General features: G+C 36.0%; 2 protein-coding genes across 11 annotated transcripts in view; both read left to right on the top strand.

Annotated features, from left to right (window-relative positions):
* Nucleotides 1–7,256: 7,256 nt before the first annotated feature.
* On the top strand, nucleotides 7,257–10,998 carry LOC117294049. Its single transcript, XM_033776560.1, has 4 exons — nucleotides 7,257–8,348; nucleotides 8,813–8,968; nucleotides 9,479–9,571; nucleotides 10,091–10,998. The coding sequence occupies exons 1-4, from the start codon at nucleotides 7,257–7,259 to the stop codon at nucleotides 10,406–10,408; spliced, it is 1,659 nt and encodes a 552-aa protein (XP_033632451.1). The 3' UTR covers nucleotides 10,409–10,998.
* A 7,148-nt stretch (nucleotides 10,999–18,146) lies between these two features.
* The window catches only part of LOC117293693 (relaxin receptor 1-like), an 83,687-nt gene continuing 82,020 nt past the window's right edge, over nucleotides 18,147–19,813 (top strand). For 8 of the 10 annotated variants that reach the window (XR_004519457.1, XR_004519461.1, XR_004519456.1 and 5 more), the window contains exon 1: nucleotides 18,148–18,572. The gene's annotated coding sequence lies outside the window, so the exon portion shown is untranslated. Of the gene's footprint in view, nucleotides 18,573–18,593; nucleotides 18,645–19,813 lie in introns of those variants that run through there. The other 2 variants (XM_033776099.1, XM_033776097.1) reach the window with 2 other exon arrangements.

Genomic DNA, 19,813 nt, shown 5'->3' with positions numbered 1-19,813 from the left:
TGCATTGAAACTGCTGTGAATATAGCGGTACCATAACCAGATCAACTCTCTTAATATAAGTTATCTTCTTCTTCTTTTTTGTAGTCTTCTTCTTTTGCAAACGGTTGCAGTCAGATTAACAAAACAGGAGTGTAGAAGTAAAGTAGGCAATTTCTTGTCTTCTGCGGGTAACAGTTGCAACATGGAGGTAGAATGGTTGCAATGACTGACAATGTGAATGAGATAAATCAGCCGAAGGGGGGAAAGGAGATATCCGAGTGGTCTAATATTGAGCCCTTTGCCTCTCCTTACCCACAATCTCCCCCTTGCCCTTCTCTTTTTGTCTCCCTCCACCGCTGGTATTTCCCCCTTGCCCTTCTACATGTATATGTTCTATTCTTGTCTCCCTCCACCGTTGGTATAGACACAAGACTCTGACATTGATTCTCGTTCTACAAATGGTTGTTTTCAATTTCAGTGAGAGTGATTTGAAATTGTCATTTGATATCTTGGATTTATCCGGGATGGTATTACACCCCAATGAGGCTTCTAACCGTCCGGTACTCGAACGAAATATCAATCTCATGTAACCGTCAGTTGGCAACAACAAAAATATTTTTAAAGGAAACGAGTATACACTCACAAAATAACATAATTGTTTAATCGTTAACACCTCTGACTGAACAAGTGAGTGTATCGATTGAGGTCGATTTGAATATCGAACAAAGCTATTTTGAAGCGGTTTATTTATCGCTGTCACCTCAGTTGCAACAAAATTAAGATAGAAAATTTTTGAAGTGGCAAACTTTGACTAAACAGATGTTGCTTGAACAGTTATGGCTCGTGTACTTTAGAATGAAGGTGTGTCGTTTGAAGACGGAATTAATTTATTGTGGTACTTTAATCAATCATCAATACACGTCTGATAACAATATGAAACATCAGGCAGAGGTACTATGTTGCAATACCCCGGCATAAAATGATGATATTCGGCCACTGAAAATCGTAAATACTTTTGAGTAGCCTATACAAAAGGGATGCCTATATGCCATAACTTTGTAATGTGTCCATTACTCTCTGTATACGGATTGTTTAAAGGGAAGGTACACTGTCGGTGATTGACAAGACAAAGACCAGTGTTATCACTTTGTGTATCTCAACATATGCATAAAATAAAAAGCCTGTGAAAAATTGAGCTCAATTGGTCATCGAAGTTGGGAGAAAATGATGAAAGAAAAAAACACCCTTGTTGGACGAATCTGTGTGCTTTCAGATAGGAATAAAAGACTTCTAGCTAGAAGTCCGGGCTACATTTAGGTACATGTTTGGGGCTACATTTAGGTCAGGCTACATTTGGGGTTCGGGCTACATTTAGGAGCTGCACATCCGTCTGAAAACCTGCCAACGTTCGAAGGGAAATGTCTTCTGGATCTTATTTTTTGACTGCGGCGATCGAATCCAAATCATCCGCATTTTCTCCTTAAAATTTTTTCACCAACTTAATATATGAACTTTCTAGGAAACGGGGTTGATATTTAGCTCGTTTTGGCAAGTTGGTGCATCTCTGTTTACAAATGAGTCTACTGTGAAATTCAACACAAAAATGGGACTCTTTCAAATTATTTTGTCAAGATGAAGTGTTATGTCAGTCAACTTAAAATTTCCTTTGCTGTTATGGCTTTTCAGCATGTTTGTAAAATGAGAAGTTCAATCTATTAAGTTGGAATAATGAATTTCCTCCGCGAAAAAGAAAAGAAAATAAGGGTTGCTGCGTCATTATTGGCGAGAAGGAACCGTGTAGCTACCCGATGTTTGCATCAGGTATCGGAAGGGAACTTGTCAACATCAAATAGAATGAGGTTTATTCCGATCTGTGTGTGATGTTTTCTTTATATGATTGAGTGGAAATCTATTGACTTGATAATTAAATTAAGAGACGCTTGGATTAAAAGATACTTTGCGTTCTGAGAAAAAGAAATTGAATTCCAGACACTTTAACATTCATGAGTTTTTATAATCACTCAAGATATTTTTGCGACTATGGTGACCGATTGGGGTTGATATCGTCATAAACTTTTTAGATACTGGTGTATTATAAATACTACAATTGCGTGATTTAATCGAACAATTACTTTTATTAGTCCTTTTTATGTATGATCCCTTTCCAAGTTGAGCTTTATCAAAGACACTAATAATTTGATAACAAGTAAGCTTTACTATCAACAAATATGGGGGAAATTCTTTATCTGGTAATTTTGATTCATGTACACTCAAAAAAATGAATCTCACCTGAAGTAAGTATTAAACAAATTAAATTAGTCGATATTACTTAAAGGTATGTTTTTGTTGACTTTATGGAAATCCTTTAGTTAGAAAAACTTAAAATTTGAAAAAGTTTGTAACACTTAGTTACTTTAGTTGTAACGATGCGAAAAAAAGAGTAAAGCCAACATCATTCAAAATTTAGTTAATAATTATTAGTTACTTTGATTAATTGTTACTTGAAAAAACACGCAATCAAATGTACAAGCTTCATTTAAGCACTAAATACTTAGATTGTAATACCATATTTTTAACTTGAAATATTTACGTAATCTCAAATTGGGTAAAACTGAAAATATGATTAAGATTGTATTACTTTGTTACTTAAGTTGTATTAAATAAAAAATACGAGTAAAGTTAACAACTTATTGTTACACACTTTAATAAATAACTACTTAAAAACAACTCAATTATATGAACTACTTTGATTGAAATATCATTTAAATTAAAATAATAATAACGTTATCCAACTCGGGTAAGAGTCTAAAACTTTAAAAATTGATTTTGCAAGCTATTATTTGCTCGCTTAAGTTTTAACGATTAAAAAATATGTGTTCAGTCAACGATTTTCAAAATGGATTTAATCATTTTAAACTAAAATCATATGAGCTGGATTCTTAAGGTAAGAAACACATAGATTATGCTGAATGCTATAGCCTGTGAGTATTGCCTCTAAATTCAGTTCACTCTGCTGCAAAATGCCGGGGGATAAACTTTTGACCTCTCAAGCCCATCAAACAATACATGTGCATGTAAATACAGTACATGTATTTTTCTGTGTACATGGTACATAAAATTATACATGAGTTAAACAAGATCCAGGAAAAAGTCAGGTGACCAGTCTAGCGAAATACAATCACCCAGACACACAGCGTACTTCGTGGTACCACACGTACAGCGTCGTCACACACAAGTCACAACACGTTGCCGAGTGCCACTGTCAACATCTACCACGTGTATACTCAGTCAAGGTAAGAACAATTGATTTTATGTGCCTTTTCCCCTGTATTTTGTTACAATAATGTAGTTGTACCTTGTAGCTCTAGTGTAGATGATTCTTCCTCCGTGACTAGTTTATATTTCTATCTTCTCCATGTTTTTTGTTTCATTTCTGATAAACTAATTCAAATTTAAAACTTGACATTGGTGGTTATGGTGGGCCGGACTGAGCAATGACATACACTACGTACAGTTGGCTGCTTGTATAGGATGATACATATACTAAACATGTACTTTTCTTGTTTTACTGACATTTAAAATTACTTTTAAGACTTACTGAATCTGTTAATTTATCAACATGCCTGTATGATATCGTCAGTCGGATTATTGACCTCTTCATCACACTCACATTTCACAAAATTGAACAATAACTAGGCTAAGTATAAGTGAGTTAGTTTTACTTTCACAATTATGAATATGGGTTGAATTTAAATATTTTGAGTTGTGCTTAATGACAAAGTTAAGTAAAATTAACGTGGACAATAAGTGAGTTAGTTTTACTTTCACACTTTTGTGAATATGGGTTTGAATTTAAGTATTTTGAGTTGTGCTTAATGACAAAGTTCAGTAAAGTTAATGTTGACAAAAGGTGAGTTAGTTTTACTTTCACACTGTCAAAGTGTGAAAGACAAACTAACTCATTGGGCATTGCTCCTATAAATTATGTATTGTAATTCAATGAAGTAGTTAAATCAGTCAGAGAATAGCAATTCTGCATGTCATAATATTTTCAAAGTTTGTGTGCGCATTCCCACTGACATTTGAGCAGCAAAAAGTTTTTTTTTTAATTGTTGGATCTCATGTTTCATAGAATTAGCTAGATTTTTGTAATACGTGTTCTGGTATTTCATGGTTTTGTTTTCTGCAGTACGTGGTTATGTGGAAATGTAAGGACTGCATCTTTCAAACTCGAAGGAAGTCAACATTATATAAACACTACAAGCTTCAGCACGGTCATTATGGTCCAAGTAATCCCCAACCATGTTTGTACAATGACTGTCCATGCAGATTTAAAACAAGTGCAGCCTTACAAACACATATGTCGAGATATCACTTGCAAGATACAGATCCACTGAATGTATTCAAAAACCCAATTGCTTTTAAATGTCATGTGTGTGAGAAGAATGATATTACCACAGAAAAAACATTCTTTGAACATTTACATAAACATTTAAAGAATAATGAAACTGTTGTTTGTGCGTTTCACGGTTGTAGTTTTACAACAAATGTGAGTGGCACATTCAGATCCCATAAGAGTAGAACACACACACCACACACTCTGGCAGACTTCAAAATTAAGATTGTACAGCATCCAGGATGCCACACTGATGTTGATTCACAAGACACATGCTTTCCCAGAGAGTTACATGTAGAAGATGTTGAAGAAGGTGAAGACTTGTATGCAGAAGACAATTCTGAAGACCTTCATGTAAATCGATCCACACAAGCCATTGAACGAACATTTGCAGCGCTTTTACTAAAACTGGAGAACATACTTCATGTATCAAGTAAAGCAGTTGACGAGTTGGTCACTGAGTTGGAATTTATTATCACCTCTGTTTCTACGCTTGACATACAAGGCATACTCGAAGAAACCTTGAAAAAACATAACTGTAATATTGACAAAGCTGTCATTGAAGAATTAGCAAATTCAGTTAATGCGACTAATCCCATCATCACGGCAATTGGAAAGGATGGTCCTCTTGCAACTGCATATAAAAGGAAAGAGTATTATAGAAAACACTTCAGTGTTGTACAGCCTGTTGAATACATACTCAATGCAAAGGAAAACATTACCTATCAGTATGTTCCGATTCTGCAATCATTGCAACAAGTACTAAATGTAAATGAAATCCTCGATAAAGTGCTGAATATTGATGAAAGTGGACAAAATGAAGCTGTTGATGATATGCCACAATATAAATCATTTCGGGATGGAAATTTCTTCAAAGAAAATAGGCTTTTGTCTGGAGAAGAGTTTCAAATTTTTGTTGGCCTTTATGTAGATGATTTTGAAGTGTGTAATCCCCTGGGCACGTCAAAAAAGAAACACAAAGTTTGTGCAGTGTATTGGGTCTTGTCAGATTTGCCACTCAAGTACCGTTCTTCTTTGACTTCAATTAATCTAGCCGTTTTGTGTAAAAGTGTCGATGTGAAGAAGTATGGATTCAGTCAAGTTTTGGAACCACTTATAAAGGATCTTGTCACCTTAGAAACAAATGGTGTCTTTATTTCAAAATTGGGAAAACATATAAAGGGCACTGTTCAGTGTGTGGCAGCAGACAATCTAGGAGCCCATAGTCTTGCCGGATTTGTTGAAAGCTTTTCTGGTCATTATGTCTGCAGATTTTGCACAGGAAAACACAGTGACTTTCAGTCGAAGGAAGTTAGATCTGGTGCCTTCCAGTTGCGAACTAAAGGAGAGCATTCTGAACATGTTAAAACTTCACTGGAGGATGAAGCCATGAACAATTGCTATGGAGTAAAACGTGACTGTGTCTTGACTAAAAAACTCAGTAACTTCCATGTCTTGACAGGCTATCCTCCTGATGTATTACACGATATTTTTGAAGGAATTGTTCCAGTTGAACTTGCACGCTGCCTCCGTGTACTTATCTCCAAGAACTACTTCACACTTGATGAACTGAATGATGTGATCAAGCACTTCCCCTACAAATGGGCTGATAAAAGAAACTCTCCACAGCTTATTCCTGACAAATTTTTAACCACAATCCATGGTAACGCACATGAGAACTGGGCCTTGCTAAGATTACTTCCTTTTTTTGTTGGAACTAGGATACCCCATGGGGAGCCAGCATGGGAGATCTTAATGGATTTGAAAGATATAGTTGAACTAGTTGTGGCACCTGTTCACACTGAAGAATCCATTGCATTTCTAGATTGCAAAATTTCTGAGCACCGCCAGAAATTTCAAGTAGTTTTCCCTGATGTAAAATTGATTCCCAAACATCACTTCATTGAACACTATCCCCAACTGATTCGCTCATGGGGTCCTCTTGTGGCTTTGTGGACAATGCGATATGAAGCCAAACACAGCTTTTTTAAGCAAGTTGCCCGCTACACAAATTGCTTCAAGAACATATTGTTGTCACTTGCAGTAAAGCATCAGTTTATGTTATCACACCACTTCAATTCTTCATGGACCACCAAAACTGCTATAGAAGTGTCTAACGTCTCAAATGTACCCTTAGTTGTGTTAAGGGATGATATCAAACGGGTTGTAAAACAGAAACATCCTCAACTGAGAACCGTACCTCTATCAAAGAGGGCATCCTACTATGGAACAAACTATGTAGTTGGAATGATTCTTACTACAGGGTCTACTGCAGGTCTCCCAGACTTTGTTGAAATTGTCCATCTTATAATTCTGCAAGATAACCTTAGCTTTGTTGTCAGGAGGCTGAGTGCATGGTACACAGAACACCTCAGATCATTTGAGTTAGTATCATCTGTAAATGAACTTGATGTTTTGGACATCAATGAATTGATTGACTACTACCCTTTGGTATCATATACAGTTGGAGGGAAGTGTATGGTAACTCTGAAGAGATACAATCCAACAAGCTAATTATTATAGGTACAGTGTAACTAAACAGACAAAATGTGTACATATTTTACTATAGCATGTACAGGTATAAAAAGATCCATTGTGGATGGTTTTGTTTATGACTGCATAGTTTTACTGTGCCACTCATCTCTGCATATTGGACAATAATTATTCTGGAAATTAAGACACTTTTAGATAAAGTTAGGTGATTTTAAAACTAAATTGTTGAGCTTTTCCTTAACAAAAATAACAAAATGGGTGAAGGCAATCAGGAGAAAGTTTAACACATTGAAAAGCCTGCTTTGTGTCATTGCCCCTCAGTTATAACTTTTGAAAGATACACATGTATTTATGGGTTTTTTTTGGGTTTGTTTCAGACTCAATCAGCATGGCAGATGGACCCTTGACCATTGACCCTTGCTTCAAGCTACGGGTGATCTTAAGTGACAATGATATAAGGAAAATGACCCTTCCTGGGGTAACTCATCCGAGTATTCTTGAGCTGCATGAGAAGGTGCAGGCTGCGTTTGGGCTTGTAGGGGACTTCAAGCTACATTACTTTGATCCGGATTTTCAAGAGTTCTGCAATTTATCATCTGACGAAGACATATTCAACAAAGGGACAGTAAAAGTCATCTATACTGCAATTCCAGAGTCCGACAGCGACGATTTGACTAACAGTATATATGATGACCTTCTAAACTCAACCCAAAACTCCAACTCTTCATGTAAAACAACATCTCTGAAGTTCGATGATTCAGCATCAGTATTGTCTTCATCAGATACATCAGTCCTGTCCACACTGGCTGGTAGTGAAACTGATATTGAACAATCACAGAGAACCTGTCCATGGCCTGAACATTTTCCAATTCCTCGCTTCTCCTATGACACGGAACTCAAACTTTCAAAGGGGAATATAAACTATGGACATGACAAAACTCTGATGAACCCTGTAGGTGTGAAATCAGACATCCTGGAAAAAATTGCAGAAGCAATTTTCCAGTACAAGGCTTATCCGACAGACTTGCAGTTTTGCTCTGTTGCTCAGGCCTTAGTAACCAAATATCCATGCCTGAAAGAAATGGGATCAGTCACTGGATGGTATGGCTGGAAGACAAGTTTGAAGTTTAAAATGGGGAATTATCGAACAAAGCTAAGAAATGTTGGATGCCCAGAGCTCACTGTCAACTCTTGCAAAAGGAAAGCAGGGAATGAACAGGCAAAAACTGCAAAGAATATCAAAAAGCCGAGGAGAGCCGAGGTTAACTATTTACCTGACTATCCTTGCAATGAAACAGCAGCCACTCTTGAAAGTGAACGACTAACACTCCTTGAGGATACCAAAAAAAAGGGGAACGAGAAAGAAGTCAATGACAAAATGGCAAGAACTTTTCCACATAGAAGGCAGGAAGTGGTTCTTCAGAAACCGATGGTGGTGGACTTCAAAGAGCGATGGCCAGTCTTGTTTACAAACTCGCAGGTAAGGAATTTTTTTTCAAAATAAATTTTGTACTCGTTTCTCAGAAACCACAGCATTTCAGGCAGAAGTTCTTTAAGGAAACGTTTCTACTATCAGCAATTTGAAACCATCAAATTTAAGTGTAAATCTGTGAACATTTATGTTTTTTGATCTGATCAATAGTGTACAAGGGCTTCAAAGCCACATTTATCACAACACTGTGCTTTACCATAGATTAGCAAATTTACACAGTGCTTCAACCAATCAAATCATCTAAACTGACCAATGAATGAAAATAAACTACCACATTCTGCACTTGATATCAGATGAAGTTTTTGTCATAATCCAACACCACAAAGTAAGTGGTCACTAGATTTCAGTTTGAAAACCAAATATGTGCACAAAGCTTATGCACAAAACTGAGTTGAATGTTTGCGACAGCTTACTAATTAATATCCTCTCTAATGTATACATTTTTGTTGTAGATTTGCGCTGAGTTTAAACGAATAACAACTGTCCCTTTGATGGCAACGTACACATCGAAAGTGGACAAACACACACCGAAGCTACTGAACCTTTTCCGTGCAAAAGGAGGTGTCAAAGGAAAGAAAATTAAGACATTCCTTGATTGTTTAGACCAGGTAATTGTCATTCCTGATATTTCGTTCTTGTGTAAGAGCATACTGTATAGTTTATTGCTCCATGGTAAGGGCAAGGCAATTTGACCTTGATAAGGAGCAACTCTGTGATGAAACTGTAAATGTGGTACAGGTAGTACATGTACATTTACCACCTTTGCTAGAAATTATACGTTTGTTGTAACCCCACTTTAACTTTTAGGTTGAAACCGGAATTTGGTTTGAAACATTTCATTTTAATTGCAACAGGAAATTTAAGAAAACCAAACAAATCTGTTGACATGATCTCATCGACCACCTCATTTTTTTTTACAACTAATATTCAATTGTTTAGTTTTTTTATCAGTACAAACATACTGTAAAGTAATGTTTATTTGTTTATTTCACAGCTAAAATCTCCACTTACTGGTGGAAGGTTAAGACCTGCACAATGTTGATCCTTTGAGAAAGGGCACATGACGGACATGTACATGTAGCATACATAAACCTCTCTTTATCCATCCTACCCAACAGAACAACAGCATACACATCCGACGGGAGGTAGTGATCAAAGGCCTCTGTGAGTTCCTGAACGAGGACTGCGGAACTTTATTCAAACAATTTTTGGTGAGTATTAAGTGAGTAATATATCTTTCAGCAAATACTTGATTCCTTGATTGTGATTGGTCGACAGATGTGTAATAATAACATGCATTCCATGTTGATTTCCATTTTCATTAGTTAAAACACTGTAACGTGGGGTTCGCTAGCAAGGAATAGTGCCTGAACTCTGTGTCTTGCATTAACTGGTCATAGGGTCAGCTTTGACTGTGCGGATATATATTTTTTTTCTGATTCAAATCAATGTAACTAAACTAAATCTAAAAGGAAAAATATGGTTGGTACCCTTTGTGTTTAAAGTGAATCAATATTCATTAATGTGACTTCACCTAGGGAACCAGGCAAAGACAGTGAAAGCATGATTGATAAATTGCCACTGAGGCAGATCTGCCATGGGAGGCATTATTTTTTTGTATTTCCTGCCCCAATAATTCTGAATTCCACAAACCCATAAATAGCAATTTTCATGTATGGTTTTTTGAAGTGATAAATGTTTAAATCTTACTGTGTTTCTTCTTTTGACAGGATACCCAAGAAGAGGAAATGATAAAGGCAAAAGAGGAATGTACAATGGGCATCTTTGTAATAAAGAAGGAGGGGGCTGCAGAGCAGGAGGAACAGGCAGACATCATAGTTGTGCTTGAGGGTGTGGAAGTTCTGAAGGAGGTAACCGATGTGAGCACAGCATGTATGCAGCTATTTGGCTGCATATATGCTATGAATCTATCATACCCGACTAACCTAAAATACTTCTGGGAAGTCATCCAGAAAGTTTTCATGGGTCTCGATGCAACTCGCTTATCGCCTAAAGTTCAGGCACTGCAAAACAAACTTTGCATTTAGTGTGGAAATATTCCTATACAGTTTGGTCATTTTAAATTTGTGCCTGTTGGTTTGGGGTTTGCCTTTCGATGTTTACACCAAAACTCCTGAATGTTCGTTTTCAAATCTGGGTCTTTAAGAAGGATTACTTTCAAAATTGTACCACAAGAAGAACAACACTACAGCTTAATGCATTTTATATAAAGTTTGAAAGTTTTTAGCATTACAAAGTTTATGTTTTATTGTTAAAAGTGTAATGCAAATCTGTCTCTTGGAGACAAATTATGGAAATATAAGGGATTTTTTTCATCATGCAGCCATCTTGTTTTCATTATTTCAAAGCAGAATAACCAAATCAAGGCTGGAATGGCAAGTAGTGTGGTACCCTCGCTGATCTCTATTGGACTGACTGGATAGCAGGTTGAGAAATTAAGATAATAAGAAAAACATTGTTTTTTGCAAAAGCACTGATGATTTTAACAGTTTCTGGGTGTTTCAAAATTCATGGTCTAGTCATTACAATAGAGATCAGTGGGTACCCTTGGTGTGAGAATTGGTGTCACTGTTAATTGCAAGCAGCGGCATAGCCAGGCATTTTTTAGTGAGGGGGCACGGGGGGGCGGGCATGGCTTTTCAGTAGGGGGGGGCAAAAGTTGTATTTTTTAACCAATCATTTATTATTTTTTGGGACGCTATCAGGATTTGTTTTATTTATTTGTTTGTATTTATTTATTTTTTGTGGCGGGGGGGTAATGGGAAATTTATGGGGGGAGGCGAATCATGACGTCATACATGTAAATTTGTTGTGAATTATTCGCATTAATTAATCGCTTTCATGTGAAGTATGAACCAGGCTTTACTTATTGGCTTTAGGGTTGGACCCAAAGTTATTATCTTGTGTTGTTGCATACATACATGCTGAGGCACAGGTAAACACAATAAGTTTCTCAACTTTGGGGTATAAAACTAAATTAAAATATGGATGGAGGATTATCTTCCTACTGAAATATTTTGTTGTCAAGGGAAAACTCCAAAAGTGGGCGGGGCATGAATTAGGTTGGCTTCAAAAATTCCATGGTCCAACTGCATGCATGCATACAATAATTCAATTATTTAAGAGCATCTTGGATAAAGAATATTATTTGTTTGACCTACCCATACACCAATGTGTGTTAAGTACTAAATATGAAAAGAACAAAAATAATAATCACAGGTGAACTTAGGTGGGATTCAAACCCACGACCTTTGTGTCTCTAGTGAAACGTCTTACCAGCTAGACCAGCCGCCACTAACAGGATTCAAACTGCCAGGCAATCTCGGTGGTCTAACTGGTAAGACATTACACTAGAGACACAAAGGTCAGGGGTTCGAATCCCACCCAAGTACAGCTGTGATTTTTTGTTTGTTGACTCGGGAAAGTACTGAGTATACAGTACTTAACATACATTGGTGTATGGGTAAGTCAAACGAATAATATCATTAGAGACTTTAAAATGCAGGGTCCCTGCATGATGTTATAGACGGTTTACTACATGTATGTTTCACATCTTTCTGAGCTGAGTATGCTCAAAAGATAGAGGTATGTTTCTACCTAACATGTAAATACTTGCCTTTGGTACAAAATATGATCAGGGGCTTCCCCCATGTTTTTTTTTTTTTACAAACTATACTGTTGGTTCATCAAAGTGTTTTGTAATTTTTAAAGTAATTTTCCTTCCAAATCAGACAATCGGCTGCCCCAAATACATATAAATCAATTAATTAATCAATCAGTCAAGAGCACAACCGAAATGGAAGGAAGAACACACTTTATCAGAGGTTAAAAACATTTGAAGGGCAGGTCAAAACATTTCACAATTGCAGAAAAAAGAAGAATATTGTTACCACAATCTATCTCAGTAATGTGTCTGGTTTCATTTAATGGATAAAGAATACCTTTTGCACTGAACACGTTCAATGCAGTTTAACAGTATTTTAGCGTTACAAAGTTTATATGTTTATTGTTAAAAGCCTAATGCTTTTTGAAAGACCTACATAGACTAATAGACCTTAATCATGGTGCTTTTACCTTGTTTTGTTTTTTGTTTTTTGATTCAAAGCAGTGTGACTAAATATAAGGCTGAAGGCTGGAAAGGCAAGTAATGTGGTACTCTTCCAGTGTTGTAAGACATTGCAGGGCATTGCAGGGAGTGTGACAACAAATTATATAGAGTGAAGAAGGTCTGTTGATATTGTTTACATTGGAATTGCCAAGTTGAAATCATTGCCAACGTTATTGAGGCTTCAGGGTTGGACCCAGAGTTGTTATCTTGTGTTGTTGCATACATTCATGCAGAGGCACAGGTTTTCCCATCCCAACATTCAGTTTTGCTAGGGGTGTGTAAGAGACCAGGCAATTACCCATATCCTCTTAACAGAGTAATGTTATATTTTGTGAAAATCGGTTTGTTAATAAAGCAAATGTTCTCATTGTTACTGCATAAACATGTTGTTCAGACCTTTTGTTTTGTTCGTTATGTTAATAGGCCCAATTTGATGCATACTTTCTATGCATACATGTAACAAATTTGAGTATGATGAAATTGATGAGTTCAAATAAACACTTTTTCTTGTAATAATTAAGTAGAACCATTGAAACAGAAAATCAGTAAATATGACGTAAATGAAATAACCTTGCAATACTTAAACTAACTGTGTGCTGGAAAAACTGAATTTTTTAAGTGCATTTAAAAAAACAAACAATTAAGTTCAATATACTTCAAAATGTAAGTTACAATAACTTAGCCGGATTACAAGTGAAAAATACTTATAAAAATTAAGTCAGTTGGGTTTTCCTCAACTTATTGAGTATATTCAACGATATGGGATATAAGTAAATCGAACAAAGAAAGTTAAATTACAATAACACATTTTTATTGCAAGTTGAAAGTACTTACAAAAATTAAAGCAATTGTGTTGCCTGAATTTGTTTGAGTAATTTCAACGGAGTTGAATATAAGTAAAATACTGTGAGAAGAATAAGTAAAATTAACTTAACTTTAATACCAAAGTTACATTAACTTAAATTAATTGCAAGTTAAGGGTACTTAATTAAATTAATTGCAACAAAATTGCCTTATTTTTTTTAAGTAAATCGAAAGAAATATTTTTTTGAGTGTATTCGTCTTGTGAGAAGAGGTTTTTCATTGATGGAGTATAGACCTAAATATAGTCTAATGATATATTCAAACTTTATCCCATGCGATTTGAAGATGCATTTCTTCCTACTATATTCCAGTCAGTAGCAACATATTGGACGAAATTTACATTTTGAATTGCTCATTAGTCAAGTGAGTTTTAATGAACTGTCTGTTATTACTTTCAGACTCTGACGCAAACACAAATGTCCATGGTGCATTGTTTTTCGGGGTTGTTATCCGCACACCACAAACAAAATGAAGTTTTGATATAAGAAATTGTGTATTTCATCACTAAAATTGAATTATGGAAGTTCGTTCAACCCCTCATGAAGGAGACAACATAAATCACTATTTAGTTTGGAAGGACTCACAGATTATAATCGATCTTCCATACAAATATTTCCGTAAGAAATGAGAACTGTAATATCCATAATTACACACTTGCTCATTCCGGGTTCTAAAACCAAAACAAACATGAACGGCTACAAACAAAGCAAACCTTAAATTACTACACAATTTAATGAAATCTCACAGTGTGTTTTGTGTAGTTTGGTGAGCCTGCTTTTTTCGAATTTTGAATCATGTTGAAAAAGATAATAATAATACTAAAATGTAACGACTCTGTAAAGGGAAATCCTCATACAGTGATGCTGTGTGCGATTTTGTATTTTTTTAAAATTTATTTATTGATATCCAACAGCGTATAGCCGCCACTTACAGGAATAATTAAAAACTATGTATAAATATAAATATAAATATACATATAACAATATATAACATTTATAATTACACTATATTGATAAAAACATTACTATAAAGTAGACAAAAATAGTACACCGAAACCCACATCAAACAGACCAGGGAACACCAACAAGTACACAAACACACATCGGACATTAAAACAAACACATGTAGTAAGAATACACAAACAGAACAACACACGAAACCCTAATTAAGTAAAACGTACAAACAAACTAACAAACAAACAAACAAACAAACAAACAAACAAACAAACAAACAAACAAACAAACAAACAAACTAACAAACAAACAACACAAACACCAACAATGATAGTAATGATATCCAAAACTTACAGTCCAAATACCTCAAAAATGTGGTTGGCCAACCTTCTTATTGTGATACTTGAGACCACCCGTATTAACTGACGGTCAATGTTTATACAAGCAACAGAAAATCAATTACTATTGAACCTCAAACCGAAAAGGGGCATAAACCTTTAGTGGCTACCCTAGTTTCTCAATAAGGTCAAAAGGGGAAGGAAATAATTAAAAACAATCATTAATTATTCAGGATACTTTAAGCCGGCAAACAATTTTTCTAGTTGACCTGACGGTTTATTTTTATTTTTAATTAACCGGTTGTGAAATATAATGTGACGAGACATGAGTTATTGACTCGACGAATGAAGCGCAATCCAAATCTCCATGCCTTCCCCTTACAACACTAACACCCCCCCCCCCCCTCCCCGGGTCCCTGCCCGGGTCCCTGGACGCATCCCGTGTCCGCTCTAGAAATGACCAGCCAATTAGGTAAACGGTTGTTTTTTCCTCCTCCCTCTAACTTAGTGGAGATGTATTTTGTTCGAGGTGTTTATAACTTCGTATGAGCAGCTGAGACACCGCGTCTCAAATGTGTCGAGAGGGTAATTCAGCGAGAGTGACATGCGCCCATGTTGTGGTGGTTTGTTTGTTTGTTCATAATCGCATCCAATATGTCAACTTTTGCTATGTCGAAAAATCCAAAACACTAAGAATGTGTATAATTATTTCAAACGGTCAACTCGACAATGGCAATGGCGTTAGATGTGTGAGGTAACACAAATGTTGTTAGTGTCCTAAGATGAAGGTCTTCTATAGTTACCTCAATCCTTTAGTATCATCATCTCTGTTACTAAAGACTGCAATGTCTGACCATGTGATTTACAGTTTGTAGTTTGGGTCAACACACCCAGTCTTTCTGGGTCATTTAGTTTCACAGAGCTACTGTTTTAAAGCCATTGGACCCTTTCGGTAAACAGTATTGTCCAAGTCCCACACTTCGTGTATCACAACTTATATATAAAATAACAATCCTGTGGAAATTTAGGCTCAATCGGACATCGGAGTCGGGAGAAAATAACGGGAAAACCCACTCCTGTTTTCGCGCGTTTCGCCGTGTCATGACATGTGTTTATAACAAATCCGTAATTCTCGTTAACGAGAATTTATATTGTTTTACCGTTTTCTCAAAAAGTAAAGCATTTCATGGACTAATATTTCAAGAGAAGTCTTTCACCATTACCTTCTGTAAACCCTGTAAATTATTTGTAAATCTGTGAACTTTTTTTTTTTTTCTGTACCGAAAGGGTCCAATGGCTTTAACTAAATCCAAACACATTATGTCATTTAATAGTTCTTTGACCGACTCTATTAATTATTCAAAACGAGAGGTTACATAGGGATTCATTGACCATGATAATTACCACTGACCAGTATTCACTCTGATTAAATGAAACTACAATTAACTCAGGACGTGCGACTATAGATTTTAATTAATGCTATCATGAGGCCGAGGGATACGCTGGTTTATTGACGTAAACAAACTAATATCTCTCTATGAGATATATTCGATCGCCAGCAGCTGCAAGTAATATAGCAATTATTGTTATGTATTATGGAATAACAACATGGGCTATATTAATAGATCCCCCCCCCTTCTTCAGCGGCCACGCCACACCCCAACCGGTTAGTATCTGCATACGTTAACAGAGAGACCTTTGCAAAACAAACATGAACAATAAGTTATTGGGTGAAAATACTTGAATACGAGCTCCAGAGGTTGCGATGTCACGGCTTAGAGAGCTGCCTTTGAGTGCACAAACATAGCTAAACACAACAAAATTATGCTTAATACAGTAAAGAGCCGAATCACTAGTCGTGACACTTTGCCCTTGGGCAAGATGCAATTGCTTCTCTTCACCCAGGGGTAAAAATGGGTACCTGCGAGGGTAGCTGGTTGATATTGTGTATGAAAATGCACTGGAGCGCCACGCAGCCCAGGGCTGTATACTCCACACAGGGAGCTGAGAATCACTTTGCTTAGCAGAAAGGTGCTTAGCATCATTATCTGCATAAGCAGCTTCATGAACAGTGGTCCTGGTCCATGTATGTCTTCTTAATGAGTTGGGAATCAGCGATAATTGTTTGATAACATTCTACTTTTTGTTAATTACCACAAAAGGGTAACCATTCAAGCTCCTTCTAACCTAAGCGAACTCTTTTATCATTAACTTGCGTATGGAGAAATTGTGTTTTGATATTAAGGAACGCTTAATTTGTCAATAATGTTATTTTAACTAATATTTTAGGGTTAAACGCAATTTTACTTTATACAAATACAATGGTAGAAAGTAAGCAATCTTCGTGTATTTTCTGCTTTCCGTTTGTACATTGTATTACACTATTCTTTACGGCCGTTTCAATGTTTGGGTGTGGCCCCTCTAAAAACAATATCCCTTCCGTAGACCTTATTTACATTGGCAGACCTTTTTCAGACAATCATTCTCTCACTACATGATTAGTACTGATATTAACATTAATATAAATTCTCTATCAGCCTGCCGGGACCCCCTACCCTCCTTCAGACTTACGCGTTAATTACAATCATGCATACTTATGTCATTCCCAGTCACCACAACACTTCAAAACATACCCCAATGCATAGTTCAACATACTACCATTAGAGACATGCAGCGCATTGGTTCAATAGGCCTAAACAAACAGCATACATTTTGTAACGTAAAACCATCCCAATTAAATATTAAATAAAAATAACAAAACGTACAAATGTGTTTTTTATGCATGTCGTTTGAAGCCTTGCATATTTTGTACAAATTCAGCTTAAATTTAAAAACATTAAGATCTTATGAAGATACTTAATATTAATGCGATAAGGCTATTTTGTTACAAAATGGTTCGTGCCTTGTACAAAGTATTCATCAAAACTCGGTACCTTATCAAATAATAAATGACCATCCAGTCAAGACGTGTCACTCGGATAATTTCAAACTACGTGTCTGACGTCATAATTACTACTTGGTGTAAAGTTTTATTTTACCAAACAAATCCAGAGAGTTGAGTGAACGATTTAAGAAGGGAACGTCATAGGGTTACGTTGTATTACCAAGGTAACGTTAAGTACATTCAATGATTCTTCATTCTATACTCCCATGAGAAACCTGGTCTGAAAGAAACCCCATAATTCCTTGATTTTTGAATTGGTCAGAAAAACACCTGTCGAACTTATTTTTGTTTCTATTTCCAAGTCTTTTTAGGCCTCTACCCTAATAATGGTTCAAACCATGATACGACTTGTAACTTGTATCTTGTGGGTTGGTGAGCAGCCTTAACATTTTTGCCGACCCAAACAACCGAACACAATTTCCAGTGCAAAACCACTACTTTAATATCTAATGAATTTAGCAGTGCGCCCTCATCGGAGAAGGGTACGAAATATCATTATAATAACATAATGCGAACAAACCAAAATAATGCTCAGATTGAAATTAATAGCCGAAGCATTTATCCATTCTCTTTTTGGATAGGGCTGTTCACACTCAGACAAAACGTCAGATCAATAACTAGAAGGTAACAGTTGTAGACGTAATGCTTGTGCGGACGGCAGTTTGGTAAGATTTACGTGATCAGCTGAGGTGAACGTCGAGTGGAGTCTTCAACGGGGAAGATTCGTCTTCTCCCAGGGGAGCAGGGAGCGAGTAAAGCGCTTCAATCCTCGGGGATATTTCGTTCGTGTGAAAGAGAGAAATTTATCTACAACTGAGTGTCAGAATGTGTGACTGCAGTCATCGTAGACAATTGGCCGTCGATAGTACTTTATGGGGAATGTGATGTGGGCTGGTGTTAGGGTTGTTCATACCACACGACGGGCACTGCAGACTGTTGGCTTGTGAGACTACGTACGCTCCGCTTGTCGAGAAATTGCTGTAGGTTCGTCTCATCATTTCTTTCTTTATTTTGTCTTAACTTTGTTATCAAGATAGTTTGAATTTTCTCCAATAGGTAAGTTTTTTTGTATTTTTCTCGGTTGTTGGTTTTAAGTACGTTATGGTTATTTTACTCAGTTCATCTGCGACCATCTACTTGTTTTGAACTAATCTAACAATCAATTGCTATTCCAACAATGAACTGCTGACCTCAATTCAACGCCTGTTTTGGTATATAGTTCGTTTAATAAAGGCAGTGGACACTATTGGTAGTAACTCAAAATAATTATTATCATAAAACCTTACTTGATTACGAGTAATGGGGAGAGGTTGATACTATAAAACATTGTGAGAAACGACTCCCTCTGAAGTAATGTAGTTTTCGCGAAAGAAGTAATTGTCCACGAATTTGATTTCGAGACATCAAGTTTAGAATTTGAGGTCTCGAAATCAAGCATCTGAAAGCACACAACTTCGTGTGACAATGGTGTTTTTTTTTCTTTCATTATTATCTCAACTTCGACGACCAATTGAGCTCAAGTTTTTATTGCAGGTTTGTTATTTTATGCATATGTTGAGATACACCAAGTGAGAAGAATAATATTTGACAAGTACCAATAGTGTCCACTGTCTTTAAGAAATATTCCAGTTTCAATAACGTTTATTTTCGATAATTTTTGTTTACAGTTTCCAATATCAACATTATAGTAAAAACTAATTGAGCGCACATTTCATTCACATGTCACTTATTATAATGAATTATTTCAGATGCCTTTCCAAACTGAAAGATTGGAATTAATGTACAACGCAGTAACCATTTATTCTGCAAGTTTAAACTTTTAAATAAACAACCTCCGTGTTGGAAAGTGTTTTACATTATTTTAATTTTCCCTCAAAGCTGAGAACACTGTCATCAAAGTATGATGTCCCGGTCTGTTTATTCTTGTTATTCGTTATTCTCATGAGTACGATCGAAACGTTGGGTTGTTAATAACCCTTTTAAGAACCAATACTACTCAAAAAGAGAAAACCATAATGTTAACATGGTGTTACTGCAACTCTCTCCTTGTAATACTTCCACCAATCAAAGATAAAATTCATACTTCTTCGTTTTCATCTTCTTCTTTATTTGTGTTTATTTTTCCTTTTTTCTCAAATTTATCGTTTGTCTTTTTTTCTTTTTTTTTTTCTTTACAATTGTTGTTCTTCACTGTTATTGTTATTGTTATTATTGATGTATTTATA

Source organism: Asterias rubens, chromosome 8, assembly GCF_902459465.1.
Source record: "Asterias rubens chromosome 8, eAstRub1.3, whole genome shotgun sequence".
NCBI lineage: Eukaryota > Metazoa > Echinodermata > Asteroidea > Forcipulatida > Asteriidae > Asterias > Asterias rubens.
This window is presented reverse-complemented; position numbering and strand designations above follow the sequence as displayed.